Raw genomic sequence first — 19,425 nt, forward strand, 5'->3', positions numbered from 1 at the left:
CCCTGTTTTTACGACCGCTTGGCAGGAATAGCAGACTTCATATTAAATAAAAGCCTCATTTCCATCAAACTGCTACATTGGATGGTTAGCAAGTGACAACCCCAACACTACACATTCAGATAGATATGATTACATATGAATTCAATAATCAATCAATAATATTTAAGCTGAAACATACTTACATGTACTAACCTGTTTTGTTTTCCACATCTGCACTGTATCCTGCTTGTAAATTTCCCTGTTAATGTCCCGTCGTGTTTTGGCTGGCTTCCATGATGTTTCTTCGATTTGCAGCGTTTCACTTAAATGTATCATCGTTAAATTGATGAAGGTGTGGTGTTAGTTTCTTATGTAGCTTATGGTTAGCTCTCTCAGCCTCCGTAGATTTGGGACTTCCTCAGTCATCAGGCTGACGGAGCACAACATAAAGATTTAGAGCCTCAGATGGGGAGCAGGTGTGATTGATTGACCTCATTGAGCTTATAGTACCTTACTTCACCATACACCCCTAAAGGTCATGGAATTTCTTATTGTTGCAGAAAACCTGAGAATAGCATGTTTGGTATAATTTCATGAAACCAGATGACATACGCACATGTACATGGATATTCACCCACATGTTTGCATGCAACACTTTGTGGACGTCTGGCCCAGACCCAAGAGCTGATTAATGAAGCCAGGTTCAGGACAAGTTCAGGCCCCTCCGGCAATGACAGACTTCCACATTTAAGGTCACAAACTGCATACAAATTCCAAGTACAACTAGTGCAGCACACACTGCCTCAGGATTCAAACATTTAAATTGGCTAAAATGGTTGCTCGGATAATTCCAATGAATTGTGCAAGCAGCAGGTGTTGGATCCTGTGGTCATGTGCTGTTTGAGAGTCAGTCCACTGATCAGCTCTAATTAGTGATATGATAGGAATACAATGTTGCAGTGATATAGAAAATTACTGTTTACAAAGGGCTCTATGTAGGAGAGCTAATGTGTGTGATTATATATATATTATATATATATATATATATTATCAGCTCATCCAATCACATCTCATCACAGCTCATCACATCTAGCCGTCCCACCACCTGCTCTCTTGACCCTGTCCCCTCCTCTCTCCTTCAGTCTGCTGCACCGGATCTTCTTCCCTACCTGACCCACGTCATCAACACGTCTCTGGCTTCTGGCTTTTTCCCCTCTGCTTTCAAGACTGCTAGAGTCACTCCGCTTCTAAAGAAACCAACTCTTGACCCTTCAGACATCAAGAACTACAGACCGGTATCCCTTCTACCCTTCCTATCTAAAACTCTTGAACATGCTGTCTTCAATCAACTGTCCCTGTACCTCCACCAGAACAACCTTTTGGACCCCCACCAGTCCGGCTTCAAGGTGGGCCACTCGACCGAGACGGCCCTCCTGGCAGTGACCGAGTCACTCCAAACTGCTAGAGCGAACTCTCTCTCTTCTGTCCTGATTCTCCTGGACCTGTCTGCAGCATTCGACACGGTGAACCACCAGATCCTTCTCTCTACCCTGGAGGGAATGGGTGTCTCTGGCTCTGCGCTCTCCATGTTCGCGTCCTACCTGACAGGTCGCTCCTACCAGGTAACACTGAGAGGTTCTGTTTCGAAGCCACGTAGGTTCACCACTGGGGTTCCGCAAGGTTCGGTCTTGGGCCCTCTTCTTTTCTCCCTCTACACAACATCTCTTGGTTCGGTTATCCACTCCCATAACTTCTCCTACCATTGCTATGCTGATGACACCCAGCTGATTCTGTCATTTCCTCCTTCTGACACCCAAGTGGAGACGCGCATCGCTGCTTGCCTGGCAGACATCTCGGGGTGGATGTCGAAGCATCACCTGAAGCTCAACCTGGACAAGACTGAGATGGTGTTTCTCCCGGGGAAGGGCTGCCCGCACCGAGACCTGGCCATCACCATAGATGACTCCGTGGTGACGTCTACTCGGACCGCGAGGAATCTGGGTGTGACCCTGGACGACCAACTGTCGTTCTCGGCAAACATCGCTTCGGTGACGCGTTCCTGCAGATTCCTCCTCTACAACATCCGGAGGATTCGTCCCTTCCTCACCGACAAGGCAGCACAGGTGCTGATCCAGGCTCTTGTCATCTCCCGCCTGGACTACTGCAACTCCCTCCTTGCTGGCGCCCCGGCTTCCGCCATCAGACCTCTGGAGCTCGTCCAGAAAGCTGCTGCTCGTCTGGTGTTCAACCTTCCCAAGTTCTCCCACACAACTTGCCTTCTCCGTTCTCTACACTGGCTCCCTGTAGCTGCTCGCATCCAGTTTAAGACTCTGGTGCTAGCCTACAGGGCAGTGAAAGGAACAGCTCCTTCATACTTCCAGGCTATGGTCAAGCCCTACACCCCCGGCCGACCACTTCGCTCTGCTGCCTCCAGGCGGCTGGCTGCCCCGGCGCTCAGCGGCCCCTGCTTGCGATCCATGCAGTCACGGCTTTTCTCTGTTCTGGCACCTCAGTGGTGGAATGATCTCCCGACTGATGTCAGGACAGCGGAGTCGCTGCCCATCTTTCGCCGCAGGCTGAAGACCCATCTCTTCAAGAAACACTACCAGGATCCTCCCTCTTAGGACATCACCTACTCTGTCCTAGCTCTTCTGATGCTCTTGTTTTCTAATCTTTCATTTCTAATTTGTCCTTTTTTCTCATTCATCATAGTACCTAACTTATTGCACTTCTACTCTAGCTCTAGTTATGCTCTTAGCTGTTGGTTTAGGAAGGAAATGCGCTTACGATTTCTTGTGACCTGAAGTTCTTTTATCTACCTTTGTTGAACGCACTTATTGTAAGTCGCTTTGGATAAAAGCGTCTGCTAAATGACCGTAATGTAATGTAATGTATTATATAAAAAATGTATCTTAACAATATTTATATCTCCCTTGCAGGTTGCTCTTCTTGGATCTTTTTTATTATTTACTTTGTTTTAATTGTTTGAGCAAATCCAACATTAAACAGTAACTTTGGTAGTTTACAGAGGGATAAAGGTCCCTGCTAAATGTGCCTAATGGAGTGATTTTACAGCATACTGGGTGCTGATGTACTCAAAACGAGCACAAATGGCTAATAGTTAATTATTTTAATTGTTCACTAGTAGGGAAAGTACCGTGTGGGCACTTTGGGTCTAATAACTTACTGTAACTTTTAATAGTTATGTGTTTTATGTGTCAGTTATTTAAACATTGTGTTTCCTGTACTTACATTGTTAGTTCCACTGCAACAAAACCATTTGAGAAGAACCTGACGGATGACTGATATCATCTTCCTACACTGTGTGATTCCTGTGTTGCTATGTGTTGCTATGTGTTGCTATGTGTTGCGATGTGTTGCGTTACCACTAGTGTGGTGATAGTTTGGGTTCTGGGGTCGTTGAGGTCATTAAATCCTGAGGCTGCTCTATAGCCTATACATGTGCTCCTGTCAGTCTGCCAGTTATTTTGCTTATGTCTTGGCTAACTGCTTGTGTGTGTGTGACTGTGTGTGTATGTGCATATCTGTATGTGTTGGGCAGTATTTACACACTGTGCAAGATATTTCTGATCTAATGCGGTTCCTTCATTTTACTTGCAGCAACACAATATTTCTTATTCGGATTTGCACATTAAAAACATAGTTATTAATACTAAAATGCAACAATTAGGCTTAATTTCCTATTGAGGTTGAAAATAATGGCGGATACAAGCTATTCATCCACTTTGTGTTTTAGCCTCAATTACAAATTGTATAATCAAGATGATAATGGGGGCAAATCTGTCAGTGATGGATCACACATTTCACCAGTCCAAAGAATTAGCAAAGTATCACCTTGAGTAAAGACATCATGCTCAGAAGCTGTCCAAACAACTTTTCTGTTTTCCTGCACACCACACTCTGAAGAAGTCTTGTCTGGCATTACAATTGAAGAAACCATTCAGATAAACAACAATTACAGTGAATCGTATAAATTTGTTCTGACATCTGGCTGCCTGGTTGCCTGCGATAAGGCCGCACAGATCCGCTACATGGGGGTCACCCTGCAGTGATTTAAACCAGACACCTTCAAATCGCAATTATTCTGTTTTTCACTGATAGAAAAATACTCACACACGTGTTGTTTGGAAAACCATAAGCAAGAACTATCATTATCATTATTTGTGACATTGCCAGCCAGGATCAGAATAAAGTAAATGTCCTTTCACTTCCTCCCATAAATCCAGATAGGAAAGAGATGCTGCAGAGGATGGACGTGCCGCCCACTGACTTACGTAGCATGCACCCCTTTTTGAACCCACGCAAAGTGATGAAGAAATCATTTCATATGATGCAATTTATTTGGGTCCAAGACTCAAACTGAAAGAAAGTAGCCCCACGACACCTTTGATTGTAGATAGAAATCACTATTCTGCTCTTATTCCCAAAAGAAGCTGTTCGGCTCGCTCTGTTCAAAGCGGTTAGGATAGATTTTCTGGTGGACTGCTGCAGCTCTGTGAAACTCATTGTTCTCCCACCAGCTGCATCACTTTTAAGTTCATCTTATACACCTGAAACCTATGATGCTGCTCACTGTACTTGCACCGTTTGAAATATTCTAGTTGTACGGCACAAACTACATTTGTTTTCATTTCATTTTAGTATTTATAATTAAATATAGCTTATTTAAAGTACTTTATGTTATGCAACGGAGGACTTTGGGAAAGAACACAATGACCTGTTAATGCAGTAGTGGGCATAACAAAACCAAAAGCAGATCCATGCCTCAGACATGCCCTCATGGCCTTTTGTTCAAGATGCAAAGTACTTAGGAGCAACTTTTAATCTGGATTTAATCTGCTCAGGCATATGGACTGGCAGCTCAGTGTGAAGGATGTTGGAGTGCAGGGAGTGAGTGGGAGTTAGTGTAGCCAGCAATTGACATCCACATCAAAAGACCGTGTTAAAAGAGATGCTGGCAGGTTTCTAAGCAACACACACACACACACGCACACACACATATACAGGAGTGGGAGATGTTTTTCTCCTAGTGTACTTCAGCCTCCTCTGATCCTTGATAGTCCTCTCCATTTTTCTGTTTCCAGCTACAAAATAGCACTAATGCTCCCCACAGAGCTCCACGCCTCCAGTCTCAGGAGGGGATCAGCAAACCCCCCCCACACTTTTAAGTTAAGCAGTTGGTATTTCTAAACTCCCCTCTCTGCCACTGACTTTTATCGCAATTGAGACAGAAAATATGGATAGTGAGCGAATGAGAGGTTCTCAGAACGAAAGCGTGATTTGCAAACTGATGATAAAACGGAAGTCACTCTCACCCGCTCTTCGTCCTCCGCCGTTTCTCCCGTTGATCCTCCGTGGCTCGACCGCTAACATCTGCCGCCTCAGCCCAAGCAGAGAGCCTTGACACGGTCCACTCCACGGGAAACCTAAGTCTGGGTCTTCATTAGTATTCAGGTGTAGGAGAGCTCTCTGGAGCTGAGTGGGCCTCTGCTTGTAGCCAAAGCCTGTTTGACACAAAGAGCCATTGAGAACCTGAATTGGAAGCTTGTTGCATGTAAATCATCACTCATATCAGTGTCAGGGACATGACCACTGAGTCATATTTTTTGTTTATTTTTATTGAGATGGGGGCTGCAGGAAATCGTTGAGCTGTAAAAGAAGTATCCTTACATTATGTTCTAAAACAAATGGCTCATTACACATTTAATAGTCTCGTATTTTCACAGACTCATTTGCTATAATGGTGTAAGGAAAGATTTATCCTTTTTGGCAAATGTTCAAATTTATGTTTTGCTTTTAAATTACAATGCTCATTCACACATTGAGCATTTGCATAGAAGTTTATTGCATTAACTCCGACTTGCTTGCAGCTGAAATGGAAAATGTGAGATTACTACTACACACAGGGAGGAGGAGGGCATGTGCTGTTGGTCAGGGTCTCCTGAAATCATGCATGAATTATGAAATTAGCTCCATTTGATAAAGATCTGGTATAATGAGAAAATAAAGGCATTAGGTGTAAGATGACCCCAGGTGTTTATCATATGGATTTAGCTCAGAGGCCATTGATTGCTCGCCTGTGGAAGCCATATTGATGCTATCTGTTTTGCTGTCCGATACGGTGGTGTGCACAAAGTCACGTGACCTTCTGTGACATCATAGCGGAGTCAGACGTGTGCGGAATTTGCTCCTGATGTTACAGTCGCATCTCTTTCTCTCGGGTATTAAAAATGATTATTATGGTGTCAAAGTGAACAAGAGATTAGAGTCCAAACTGATTCCTGGCGATATGACTTAAGCGCTGAGAAATTTCATTACACAGGAATCAATTTCTCTCCCTCCCTCCATTCTCTTTTGAGCACCGCGTCTCTTTTGTTTCACTGCCCCCATTTTATCCTGATGTGGTCTCTGTATTAGGTTTTCATCCTCTCCTTTATTGTGTGTCATTTTTCTCCCACCCTGGCTCTCCTGTCACTGCCTGACTGCTGCCATCCAAGAGACTTTTTGTGACTCCACTCATCATTCTAGACATCATACACACTCAATTCTTGACAGGTGGAACCAATGAACATGAATGGCGTCTGCAATGAGAAAGTAGTAGTAGTAGTTCTTCCTTCCTTCCTGTCTTTCTTTCTTTCTTTCTTTCTTTCTTTCTTTCTTTCTTTCTTTCTTTCTTTGTACAGATATTCAGTCAAAAATCACAAGTGATGTGCCTTTGAAATATCCTTTTGCTTTTCTGAGTCAAACTCACCTACTGGCTTTTCAAATAGTATTGCGGTTTTTAATGAAATACGTCGACTTCGGGCTCTTGAATTCATGTGTGCTCATTCATTCACCGCGGGCATCAAACTGCATATTTCTTTTGCTTTAAAAGCTTTTTGATGTTTGGTATTACGATGAATATGGCCGTGTGTACTGCCTGTCTGATAATGGCAGCGATAATGGCAGGCTTAAAGCAGACTTAGCTGAGTTTTCTCTCCCTCTTTCGTTCTTTGTACAAGTGATAATCTCATTTTACATGTTCCACTCGATGTTTCTATACGGCTGCTGTCATGTTTTCTATTTCAGGGGCTTTGCTGAACAGGGTATCTCAGCAGACTGTGGTTTATTTGTCCCTCGCTGTGCTTTGTCACACTTTCTAATCCATTTAACAAAACTGTTAGGACTTTAATCAACCTGAATCTGTTTTTACGAGAATCCAGTAAAAAGCAGGGAAACTGTCAGCATCCCGATGGGACTCGCCTAGCTACAGCAATTCACTATCAGACTGAAATGCTATGTATCTCTGTTGTCCCCCGATCTCGCTTACACACGCTCCCAACACGCTTGGCAGAGATGAGTAATGCCCCAAGCAGAGATTACGCCAAGATACGGGAGATGGGATGAATGGTCCAATGTGAAGGTATTGGGATTTAGGGGGGAGGATGGTGATGGAGAGACAGAGGAAGGTTATTTCCCACTGTTCAGATAATGTCTGAAACGTAGAGCTTTCCCTGCAGATAATAGTACTTACATGAGAGGGAGAAACACATCGATTTTATTGCCTGCAGTTTGATGTGATGTGATGTATGTGTGTGTGTGTGTGTGTGTGTGTGTGTGTGTGTGTGTGTTTGTGTGTGTGTGTGTGTGTGTGTGTGTGTGTGTTTGTGTGTGTGTGTGTGTGTGTGTGTGTGTGTGTGTGTGTGTGTTTGTGTGTGTGTGTGTGTGTGTGTGTGTGTGTGTGTGTGTGTGTATGAGAGATTGTTTATAGTGCCATAGCTTTTTGCGAAATGAAAAATGTTTGACTGTTAGATGTAGTTTTTATCTGCCATAGATGTGATAGGAATTTAGGTGGTGCAGAAATGGAAAAGCTGATGCACAGCGATTGCATTTCTCATCCAGAATCCATCCAGCAATGAACGAACCGAAACATCCAGGTGGAAATAACATTTTCGAGGCACTCAGACTGTTTCACATGTTTTAGACAGTTATCTACAGACTGAATATATGTCATATTATTGTCTACTATTTTCCAAAGGATGCAATATTTTTCGATTGATTTTCTATTTTAAAACAGATTTTAAGATTAGTTTGCTCAAGCATTATCCTAGTGTTATTGATTGGTGAAAAGCAGCCTGTGAGCTTTAAATGATTGAAGCAGAAAGGTGTGGTTTCGAAGACGCAATGCATGAAGGAAGAGAGAAGAGAGAACGGCATTGTTGATAAAATGTAGATCAGCTTTTTGCACAGACAACTGCAGGGAGGATTAGTGTAGTTATGGCTCAGCTACAAAACACTGAAATCTCCCACAACAGGGATTGTTGCAGAACTGGCGGTTGCACGGTAAATTTAATGATACAAAATGTTTATTCACAAGCGGATGAAAGAGATAAATATTCACAATAGAGGTCTTCACCGTCCAACCGAGGCCACTTAATATCTAATTGGGTGAGATCCTGTGGTACTGCTTTGGGTTTGGGTTAATATGCCTGAGCCGATCAGAGCAGACTCTCTATCAGGAGAAAGTGTGCGTTTGAGGTGAGGCTTAGCTCGTATGAAGTGTGGATAAAATGGAGGCTTGCTTTGTCAGCGTGAGGGACACAATGAGAGGAAAGCTGCTTGTTAATTAATTGGCTTGTGCGTCATTCTGCTGCCAGTGTTGCTGTTCTTCTCTACCTCAAGGTCTGTCGACTGCATTTTGGGTTGGTGCTTATTTTCTTCAGGTCTATTTCAGACCTGTTGTGACTGTCCTTGGGCTACTTTCTGAAAAATTAATATTTGCACATTGTCATGCAAACAGCTTTCCATGGTTTGCAGGAGGACTGGGCCAGAGGGGACTGTCCAGAATAGTGTTTAAACAAACACACAATCAAAACTTGACCCTACACATTATTTGTTGGTTCCAGACAGTTTGGAAGGGTGTTAGCAGAACAACAGAAACACACACAGACACGTAAATACAAAAATATCTTTCTGATGAACCGTATAATTTATTGTTCTAGCTGACTGAGGAGGATGTTGCTCATTAGTTCAGCCTTTAGGAGCTGCCAAAGATGATCCAGCTGATTTCCTGTCAGAAGATGAGAGCAACATGTAACTCTGCAGGCAGAGTTGGGCTCATTATTTTTTGCCACAGTTAAGTGGACATGTGACAGTTATATACGGTGGGTGAATCATGGCTGACATGGGAGCGTATTAAGCTACAATTAGCCGCTGATGTCAGATCACACCACTGTGTCTTTCATTAGGATGGGACTCTCAGCAGATCATTGCATTCTTATTTGAGATTATTTCCAGATTGTCTCTCATTTTAATCATCACAATTAATAACTCAAACATGCACATCAGCTGTGTTCGAGATGTAAGAATGTCTGCTGTGTGAAAGTAAAAATCCAGCTCTCTTTCGGATATTAGTGTTGTTGTGCATTTAGATGCACAACACGTTTTCTATCTTCTGTCATTCTAACTTTTTTGCTATTCTGTCTGGAGGTTATCGTACCATTCAAATGATTTTGAATGATAGTTTAATTTAGATGGTGTCATCTTGTATGGAACATGAGGCGCGATTACCCTTTGGGTGCCCAGTTACAGAATCTGCACTGTGACAGGGCTACCAAGGTGTCTCCCACGATTTACTGTAGAGATGGAAATGGTTGTCAGTGATAATTACGCCTTCATCTTAACCCGCCTACACATCTTCCTCAACATCTCTCTGCTGTTACACTTCAACCATCTGAAGTGCCAAATGTGCCCTCAAACCTAAGAGAAGTTCAGTCAGGTTTAGTTTCTCAGATTCCATACAAAACCAACTGAATACGAAGTTCATATTGTTCCATATACAGTACATTTTAAATCAATTTAAATCACATTGGAGGTTATATAAATGTTTTTATTATGCCAGGCATTACACACAAACCATATATATTTAGAATACTGAGCTATACTGAGCCTATATGCCAGATGGTTACTTGACAGGTCAGAAAGTACAGCCAGCCTTGCTAAAACAAAGCTGACAACTTGTCTGCATTTATCTCCATGAGGTTGTCAGTCAAGCGCTACATCGTTCGCTTCAAAATTGGAAGTATATCACTGCACTTCGGCCCAGCGAAAGAAAGCTTCAGGGTCCATTAAATCCCTTTCTGCTGTCTGCCTGCCAGGCTCACAGATCTGTATAAGTGTAAAAGTGACTCTGGACAATTAACTTCTCGTATGCTCAGGTATATTAAAGCAATAATGTGTGATGGCAAAATATTCCATTTGAGAAAATGGCAAAACAATTTATGAATTGGTCACAATGTATTTGTGGCATTTTGAATATGAAATTATAAGTTATGTAATAAACAATTCAGTGTTATTTTCAGACGCATGAAAAAACAAACCTTAACAAAATGACCTCAGTTGAGGACACACAAACAGAAGAATAAAATATGAAATGTATAAAACTCCTGTTTTGTTATTGTTGTGGTTGTTAATATACCATCTTCCTGGCAGATCTTTGTGTGAACTTTTACATTTTTTAGTCTTCTAACTTGACTTTTATGAGGGTGGAATGTGTTGAGACAAGAGGTCCAGGACTGAAGTGCAGCTTCCAGTAAAGACAATTGAGGAGAGACAACACAAGTGCACCTTCTCTGAAAGGTCAGCAGTAAGCGGAGGGCTGAGATGCAGAAAAGGTCAAAGCCTTTGGAAAGGACAGGTAACAAAACAGTGACTGTCGTAAACAAGTGGGACGTTCAGAAACTAGTGATAGCATTAGACATAACATTAAGATTGTGAGGACATGATAAAGAGTCTGAACAGAGGTGATTCACAGACAAACCTGCTGTGAGGAAGGCCAGAGTGTGTGTGATGTGTGTGTGAAAATGTCACAGCACCTATGGCACAGAGAGCACACCATACATGTTAATGTGACATTTAAACCACAACTCACCGCTGGACCGCTGGACGTCTTTGGCCTTCAACTTTGTACGGATACTCTGTTCCACAGTCCTCCAACAGATATGAGCAAAACATCTGCTGCCGCAAGATTTGCACAATACCAAAGTTTTGTCATTTGAATTTGTTTCTCCATAGTAATGTGTTTGAGATAAATATGAGGATGCTTTTATGTATTCTCCAAGTAACTGTGTATACATAAAATAATACCCAAGCAATTTTCAAAAACAAGGTTATGGAAACAATAATAATACAGCAGCTGGAAACTCATGCAAACAACATCCTCCTTTTTAGATTCATTAACTTGCAGGTTAATATATATTCATGAAATAAATAGTGCTGTATTCACACACACACACACACACACATACACACACACACACACACACACACACTTACACACTGCTGCTGTTCTTATCATCAGCGTGTCAGCCTGGCATTACAGAGTGGAGGTTTGAGTAGAACTGTACTCATCCCACAGCGTTGTCTTTTGTGTGGGGAAGTGCAGTGAGTCACTGATGTGGTTTATAACCAGTGGTGCACATAATTTGTTTTCAGTCTGCTACCAAAATGAGAACTAGTACAGGAAGGTGAGGAAGAGGAATTTGAAATATCATGCTGGAAATGAAACTCTTTCCCAAGATTACAAAGGAAATTCCGGATCACTGCATATATCTGTTTAATTTCTTGTGACGTGCATTTGTCTACAGCGAAGCCACACACACACAAACACACACACACACACACACACACACACACACACACACACACACACACACACACACACACACACACTTACAGCCAGATGTAGTTACATGAAACAAACACACAATTAAGAGCATTGTTGTGAGTTCAGAATTTGTGTAAAATTAATGTCTAATTTACTGAGGTTGTAACTAATTAAGCAATCAGTGAGCTGGCCTGCCTACTTTTACTTTTACTACGCATTTAGCTTGTAAATGTGTATGTGGTGTATTCAGCACCGAGGACAGTTTGTGTGAGGACATGGAGACAGTTACATACAAGCGGCGGTGGTGGCCACTGTCCTTTGAAAGTATCCAGATGCATGATAGTTTAATGTTGCATGGCGCTTCACTGTTTCTGGGATGGAATGGGGACGTTGTGTGGAAGGTTCTACGTCATCTTTTAGTTCTCCAAGGGGAGTTATTATTGCATGAATGCTTACTCTGTACCTTTGTTCCATATCTTTTTAGGAGAGATGAGTGTGATTCTTGTTGCACAGCTTCTCTCAGCATGGGAGACATTTAGCACAGAATCTTCACTAATTGCATGACACAACAAGTAAATTTCAAAGAACCACAGTTATAATATCCCCACCTGTCGTTTATACAATCCTTCCTTAACTACATTTGCATAAAGAAGAGAAGCGCACCTTGCCATAAGTCACACAGCTGACATGCAAACTGCACCTCCAGGCCCATGCGACTGTTTAAGACACAACGCGTACATGTGGTCATTCATACATGTGGTCCTCAGTGTCAGGGCAGCAGGTGTCGCTCCTCTCTGTCCTCTTTAATACGCTGAGAGAACACAAACATTTTGCCTCAAACTTTTCGAGGCAAATGAATCAATTAATATAATAGACTCTAAGATGGGCGAGACAGAGACAGTGGTGAGAGAGACAGGCGGCGAATGGATGGAGATGCACAAAACGACAAGGAAATGCTTGAATTGACTACGCAAGACCCTCTCTCGCTCTCTCTACCAACACTCCTTGGCACGTCAACACACGTTTATGGAGAGCTGACTGACACACACATTTAGTGATACAGAGCCATCAGGATTCCCATCCAAATGAGACAATGCATCTCATGGGTTTAATCCTCCATTAAAGTGCTTTTGTATTTCAGATGATTGCTCAAATCGACTCCTTATCACAAATTTTACACTGAGCTTTTTTCTCATCATGTTTCAGTGCAAAGCGTATCATTTGTCAGTGTAAAGCGTATCTTCTTTCTGCTTTGCTGCTCTGATGCATTTTCTGCCACCCACTATGCACCACTGTGCAATGATCGTTCACAAAGTGGATTGGTAAAAATGTAAAAGAATACTCCTAATCTTAATTTGTACTCGAGTACCGATGAGTATTAGAATACAGCAGCTGTCACCATTAATACATTTGATACATGTTTGATGTTTGATGAGATGAGTGTTTGCAAATTAAAAAATATGATAGAACCTTGAAAGATTTATTCAAAAGTTTTCTTTCTGTCTGTTCCTGTAACAGAAATATAATAGCTTGTGACAGGGTGTGTGCTTCCCTCAAAGCCATTTCGCTATGGCCTGGGTCTCCTAAGAGCTGAAGACAGGATTCAATAAGTAATGCCTCAGCAGGCCCCAGCACCTGGCGATCCCCGTCACCCTCTGGCTCACTGTAATCATTTGTGATAGCCCCCATACACTCGCTGGGCACCCAACAACACGGCAGTTTCACTCGGGCTTTTAGACGGACATCAAAATGCATTACCTGTAAAGCGATAGATGGAGGTCTGGGATCATCAAGCAGGGGTGGAAATAGAGACACTAAATCTGCTGTCTGCAGGCTAGCAGGACGGTGCTAAGCCCCACTGCAGTGACTGTGGCTCAGATTCTCTCTGTCTGAAATCTACACAGGAATCGTCCTTATTTTCAGATCTTCCTCCCCTTACTTCCTTCCATCTCTCCTCTAGCCACCTCTCGTTCTCCCTCACATGCAGTGGGAATTGCATGACAGTTCTTCGCTGCATGTAGTAGTATTTCGAGGTAACTGTGGTTTTAATGACTTGGTAGCAGGAGGTTCAGCTGTTTAATGAGCAAACTCTCGCGCTCCGCCACGATCAAATGAGAGTCTAATTTGATTTTCCCTCTTGACCTCTATTCCTCATAGAAAACAACAAAGCTCAGGGGATTTTTCAAAGACTTGTGCAGGAGCAGAGAGACTCAGAGGTGTATGAGCGTGTGTGTGTGTGTGTGTGTGTGTGTGTGTGTGTGTGTGTGTGTTTGTGTGAGAGAGACCTTTTGTTTTAGTTTAAGAGAATGTAAAGTATACTGTATATCATACTCTGACAATGTGTGCATTTAAATATTTACTCATGCATTCACAAGGTACGAGTCCACAAATAATCACAATGCAAAAGCAAAAAACAGATCCTTTAAGCCTTTTAATAAGGAAATGTTTCATTGTATGTTTGTGACATTTTTGATCCTGCAAAAAAACAAACATACAACTACTGACTTCAAACACAAATAAGGCAATTTTGAAATTAAGAAATCCAAAGCAAACCAAAGCATATATAAACAAGAAAGTGTGATGTTCAAAGTAAACCTATTAATTTCAACATCCCTAGCGTACAGATTAGGGCAACAAAATTCTCATTAAGCTGTGAGCATGAGCACATATTTCTTGCGCGTCATATTAAATGTGTAGTACAGACCCTCTTTGTTTTAAATTGCCAAAACTGTACCGAGAGAGGAGGCAGGGATTTGGGTTAAATCGGTATTTTGTACATGTTTTTATAGGATCTGTGCTGATAAATGTCCTAATAATAAGTGAGAAGCGAAACAAAGGCAGAGGTGAACACACAGCAGGTACAAGCAACCACATGTGCTGATACCAGCTCAACAACAGACCACATGTGACAGTGACTGGAGACTTCTTTCAGAAGAGAAATTAACATGAACTTGAGTCCTCATTATTGAATTCATTAACATCACTGCCACACTGGGTCTTCAGTGCTATTTGTGTCCATTTTGTGGTTTTTGTTTATTGAAAGGTTTGTGTTTTGAATATTGATCCATACATTGCTTCCATACAAATCCTTGACTCTGTGGTGGTTTAATGCACATTTTTAAATTCAATCTGAAGATTCTTATTATAATCTGCAAATTATCTACTGTATGTCTGAAAATTTAGCATTTGCCACATTAATTACTCTTGGAAAGGTCATTTAAAATAGCACCTTAGCTGCACTGCAGTTCCAGACTACAGAGTAGAGCTTCAAACAAGTTGAAGAGCAGCTTCTAAGGACATAACAGCCCATGTCTCATTCACCTTCACCACACAACGATCTGTCAAGGCTTTCTGCTCTATCATTATGAAAAACAGAAACTTGTATCAAATATTTGATCTGAATGTAAGGATTGATCTATGTGGAGGTTAAACGCTTCATATACTTCACAGGACAAAGATTCATGTTCTTTGAACAGGATCACTGAGCCAAGCATGATCTTTTTGTGTGTTTTAATACTTGTAGAGCAATAATTAGTCATCACATGGCTGGTTGCATTTCCGGTGAAGGACCAGCGAGGAGAACTTCCTCTGCAGTTAGAGCAATTCATCTAAACTCTGCACTTTTTAAAATAAACACGGAAATGTCTCCATATTCCTCCCTACTCCTACTTACTGCTAAATAAACTATAACCGCTCCTTTCTCCATTGATTATGAGCCGTTTTCACTGCCTGCCGTGTGAACTCCCACTGGCATGGAGTGGCACAAAAACAACTCCACTTCTCAAGGACTCTATGATATGTATGTTCTAGAATCTACTCCCTGGGCTGCTTTATTATTGATTGCTCATATGTCTCGTGATGTATGGTGGGGCTTTAAGAAAGAAAGAAAGAAAGTGGTTAATGATACTTAAACCATATGTTCAATCCCAAGTATGGCATTACAAATGGGAATTAGTGCTACTGCAAACTCAAACCTGATTAGTGGTGGGGAAAAGTAACAGCCTGTTTAAATCTTTGGTGAATTTGTTAGAATAAGCATACAAACAATGCCAAGTTTTTCAAAAAAATACAAATAACAAACCCCCAAATGATTGGAAGGTTGCAATTAATTTCTGTTAATCAATGTTGAGGTGTTAATGTATATATGTGTGTGTGTGTGTGTGTGTGTGTGTGTGTGTGTGTGTGTGTGTGTGTGAGTGTGTGTATACATGAACTATAAACATGATTAAAGCAATGTAGAAGTCTTCAGAGCCACATCTTATGTATTACTATATTATCATCGCTGAATATATATATACCTGGTTATTACTCTGATTAGTCAATTATTTTCCTTGACATCTTAAATACCATGTAAGAGCATGGTTGTTCTGTACAAAGCAGAGTAATACAAGGTCTGAGCCCAGCAGTTCTGTGAGAGAAAATCCTTTCATGACACCTGCTGGTGTACCGTTCTGCTATCCAGACTCGGCTCCTTTCCTCCCCCATCATCCATCCATCAACCCAGCAGTGGTTGCTTGGGTCATAGCTTGCTGTTCACTTGTCCATGCCCATCAGAACTGCTTACATTCACTGCTTACATTACATGCTTGCTGCAGCTTTAGAAGCTCAGAATACGCTCCACAGAGTCTCTTGCACAAGCTTGAGATGGAAAGTAGTCATCAAGACTACGGTCAACAATCTTGGTTTTACGGTTTGCGCTTCACCATTAGTGCTCTCCAGCATAGAATGTTATGTTTTCCCGTGACGGTAAAACTAATGTGGAGCAGGCAAAGCAGGTACTGAAGATATAAATGGAACTGAGAGTAAGATTGCAGGAAATAAGGAGAAGGGGAGACACACACTATGCTTATGCCTCACCCTGTGAAGAGCTTTTTGTTACCATGGTTTTGATACAATCCCCCACTTTGCCCTTAGTTAGGCACTGTAGGTAATTGTTATAGTGTTGTGTGTTAATTGTCCTCAATTCCCTGCTTTTCCTACCTGACTTGTAGTTTCCTGCATGGCTATTTGCCTGCCTGCCTTTTGGATCATTGTACATATTTTGCCTGCCTCTTGGGTTCAGACTATCAGACCAACGTGTGACCACTCTTTCCTATCCGAGTATCCGTCCTATGAGTAAGGACTGCTTCCTCCACTTCATTGAGTCATACTCTCTTAGCCACCCGTGACCATATAAGTGAAACAAACATATCTGGGCAAACATAAATAGTCCAATAAGCTACACAAATGTCTTTTGAATCATTAAATAGTGATTCCATAAAGGGCATTTTCTCTGCTGGAGAGAAGTTGGTCAAATTCTTGCTCAGGTGTTGTTTTCACTGAGATATCGATTTACTGATCGCTAATGTCAAAAGGTGAGTGGTTTGTGCACACAGGAGAGAGACATAAACAGAACCAACCTGAGAATACTGATGAAAGAGGAACACTGAGCTTATATATTATTGAGAGAAAAATGCTGGAAGTATTGTAAAAGTAACAAGTTTACAAAAGCAAAAGCAAAAAGCTGAAGATTTTAAAGCCACTGTGATAAAAATGTAAGAGATTCTTTACTTATTAAGGCAATTGTCAAACCTATGTGATCACTTATGGTGATTCTACAACGGACTGCACATATTAAGTGAAACATTTGCAGGTTTGAAATATTTAAGAAATGGTTTCACCAGCTATATACATCTGTAACAGATGGAGGGTTATGCAAGTCATGAATACAATGAGGACATGATGGCGACATGATGATGATGAAGGTGGTATTATAGCTTTTATTTCCTCCTGAAAGGCTACGTCTGGTTGTTCTGGTTGACGTTTTAACTCTAATGGAAGCATAAATACACTGTAAGGTTGTAAATGAAATGTTTTTATTGTACTATAAAGGAAGGTTAAGATCCATTTGGTGAAGATGTTGAAACCGGAACAATCAACCGATTGGTGATGTATAAGACATGGACTGGATCGGTTAGAAGCAGCCACTGAACCCACCAAGCTTCAATTAGTCACCCTGGCGACCATGTAACTGTATTCTTCGCTAAAGACAGAGAGAGAGAGAGAGAGAGAGCGAGAGAGAGAAAGAGATAGAGAGAGAGAGAGATAAGTGTGTCAGATGTGCATTGTCCAGCAGGCTCTCTGTGACAGGAGTGTGTGTCCTTGTTTGTCCTCAGCTTTCGGACTTCCCTCTGACTTCTCAGCTTGTGCGCTCTTGGAGACGCGGACGCACAGCTTTGCCTCCCGCCCCCCCTCTTCCTAAACACAACCCCCCCGCCCCACACTTCTGCCTGTGTGTTTGCGTGTGTGTTTGTGTGTGTATGTGTGTTCGTGTTGAACCAGCGGACACTCCCGGGCAGTGCGCGCTGCTCCGAGCGGGAGTGCACATCTCATCCCGCCAGTCCCGCGTCTCTCTCCCCGCCTCTCTCAGGATGGATCTACGCTCTTAGCACAAACCGAGTCTACACTTTCACCGATTGGCAACTTTGCTTCACACTCAGGAGCTGAAACTCTTTTGTCTCTATTTTACACCGCAGTTTCTTCTTTTGTTTCTCCGCGCGTTCGCTTGTTCCAAGTGTCGGGAGACATGATGAGAGTGACCGGGTTACGATCTGGCTCTGTGCTGCTGCTGCTGCTCTGCTTCGTCTCCACCGCAACCTGCAATATGTTCGCGTTCACCGAGGAGCCCTCCGACAGAGCCGGGAGGGCAGACGGGTACTGTAGTCGGATACTGCGGGCTCAGGGCACCCGGAAAGAGGGCAACAACGAGTTTCGACTCCGCGTCGAGGGAGATCCAGAGAGCTATCAGCCCGGGAGCACTTACAGAGGTTCGTCATCTGGTCCCACCATTATCAACATAAACGCTGAAATCTGTGCAAACTTGTGTTAAAGTGCACAACATGTGCGCGCTGCATGTGTTGTAAATGTTTGCTTTGCTGATGTGAGATTAACCTGTTTGATAGAATTTCGCGTTTGGAGTAAAATGCACACGGCTTAAAAATCTAAAAAAAGTTAAGAAAATGTGAAGAGCGGAACATTATCTATGATTTCACTACTCTAAGAAAATGTGAAGTTTTTGTTGATAAGCAGTTTATGTGCCAGCGGTTGTAATGCTGCACTGTGGTGGATTGACAGATTGAATCCAGAATAGTGTGATGTCCAGCTCAGACAATTGAATCAGTTGGGGGTGTTGGAGATCACATTTTGCCTTGATATATATGTCAAAAGTTAAATTAAGATTATTGGATTCTAAAACACTACATCAGGTAAAAGTGCATTTTTGAACTTAACTCAATATAAAGACATTCACACTGCAATGCTCAAACTTGTCATTGAGTCATAGCTGAAACTGGCACTGAGATCATTGCATCTCCATTAGGACCACATCCTTAAGAAAATACATGTTCCCAATAATGCACTTTCATGTCACCAGATCTCGTATCAGATATATAATGCTGTAGGATTCTCAATGTAACTGGGCACTGCAGTGTGTGGGGCTCGGGGACTGTGTTTCAGATTTACATCATTCTGTCGGTTGATGTTTGCTTTCTCTCATTTGCTTCTATCCAGTGACTGTGATAGCATCCAGCCCCTCCTACTTCAGAGGGTTCACCCTCATTGCCCTGAAGGAGGGCAGGGAAGGAGACAAAGACGAGGACTACGCCGGAAATTTCCAGGTGAGTTAGCAGCTAAAGGTATTGCATATAGAGAGCAAAATGTATGATAATGTCTTGGTATGCTTTATTAAATAGAAGTTTATTTGCCACCACCATCAGTCTGTCCTGTGGCACCTGCGGTTCAAC

At 42.2% G+C, this 19,425-nt stretch overlaps 2 protein-coding genes across 2 annotated transcripts in view; both read left to right on the forward strand.

The window, feature by feature from the left end:
- The first annotated feature begins 870 nt into the window (after window positions 1-870).
- LOC142996006 (uncharacterized) lies at window positions 871-2,854 on the forward strand. Its single transcript, XM_076146875.1, has 3 exons — window positions 871-885; window positions 1,445-1,601; window positions 1,798-2,854. Exons 1-3 carry the CDS (start codon window positions 871-873, stop codon window positions 2,601-2,603), a joined length of 978 nt encoding a protein of 325 aa, XP_076002990.1. The 3' UTR covers window positions 2,604-2,854.
- Window positions 2,855-18,001: 15,147 nt separating this feature from the next.
- spon1a (spondin 1a) overlaps window positions 18,002-19,425 on the forward strand; it is a 47,256-nt gene continuing 45,832 nt past the window's right edge. Inside the window, exons 1-2 of the mRNA XM_076146942.1 lie at window positions 18,002-18,450; window positions 19,193-19,299. Coding sequence (XP_076003057.1) covers window positions 18,210-18,450; window positions 19,193-19,299 — 348 coding nt within the window. The 5' untranslated portion in view covers window positions 18,002-18,209. The remainder of the gene's footprint in view (window positions 18,451-19,192; window positions 19,300-19,425) is intronic.

Source organism: Genypterus blacodes, unplaced genomic scaffold (genome assembly GCF_046128005.1).
Source record: "Genypterus blacodes isolate CSIRO-AG114 ecotype Tasmania unplaced genomic scaffold, CSIRO-AGI_Gbla_v1 ptg000036l_1, whole genome shotgun sequence".
NCBI classification, from domain to species: Eukaryota; Metazoa; Chordata; class Actinopteri; order Ophidiiformes; family Ophidiidae; genus Genypterus; species Genypterus blacodes.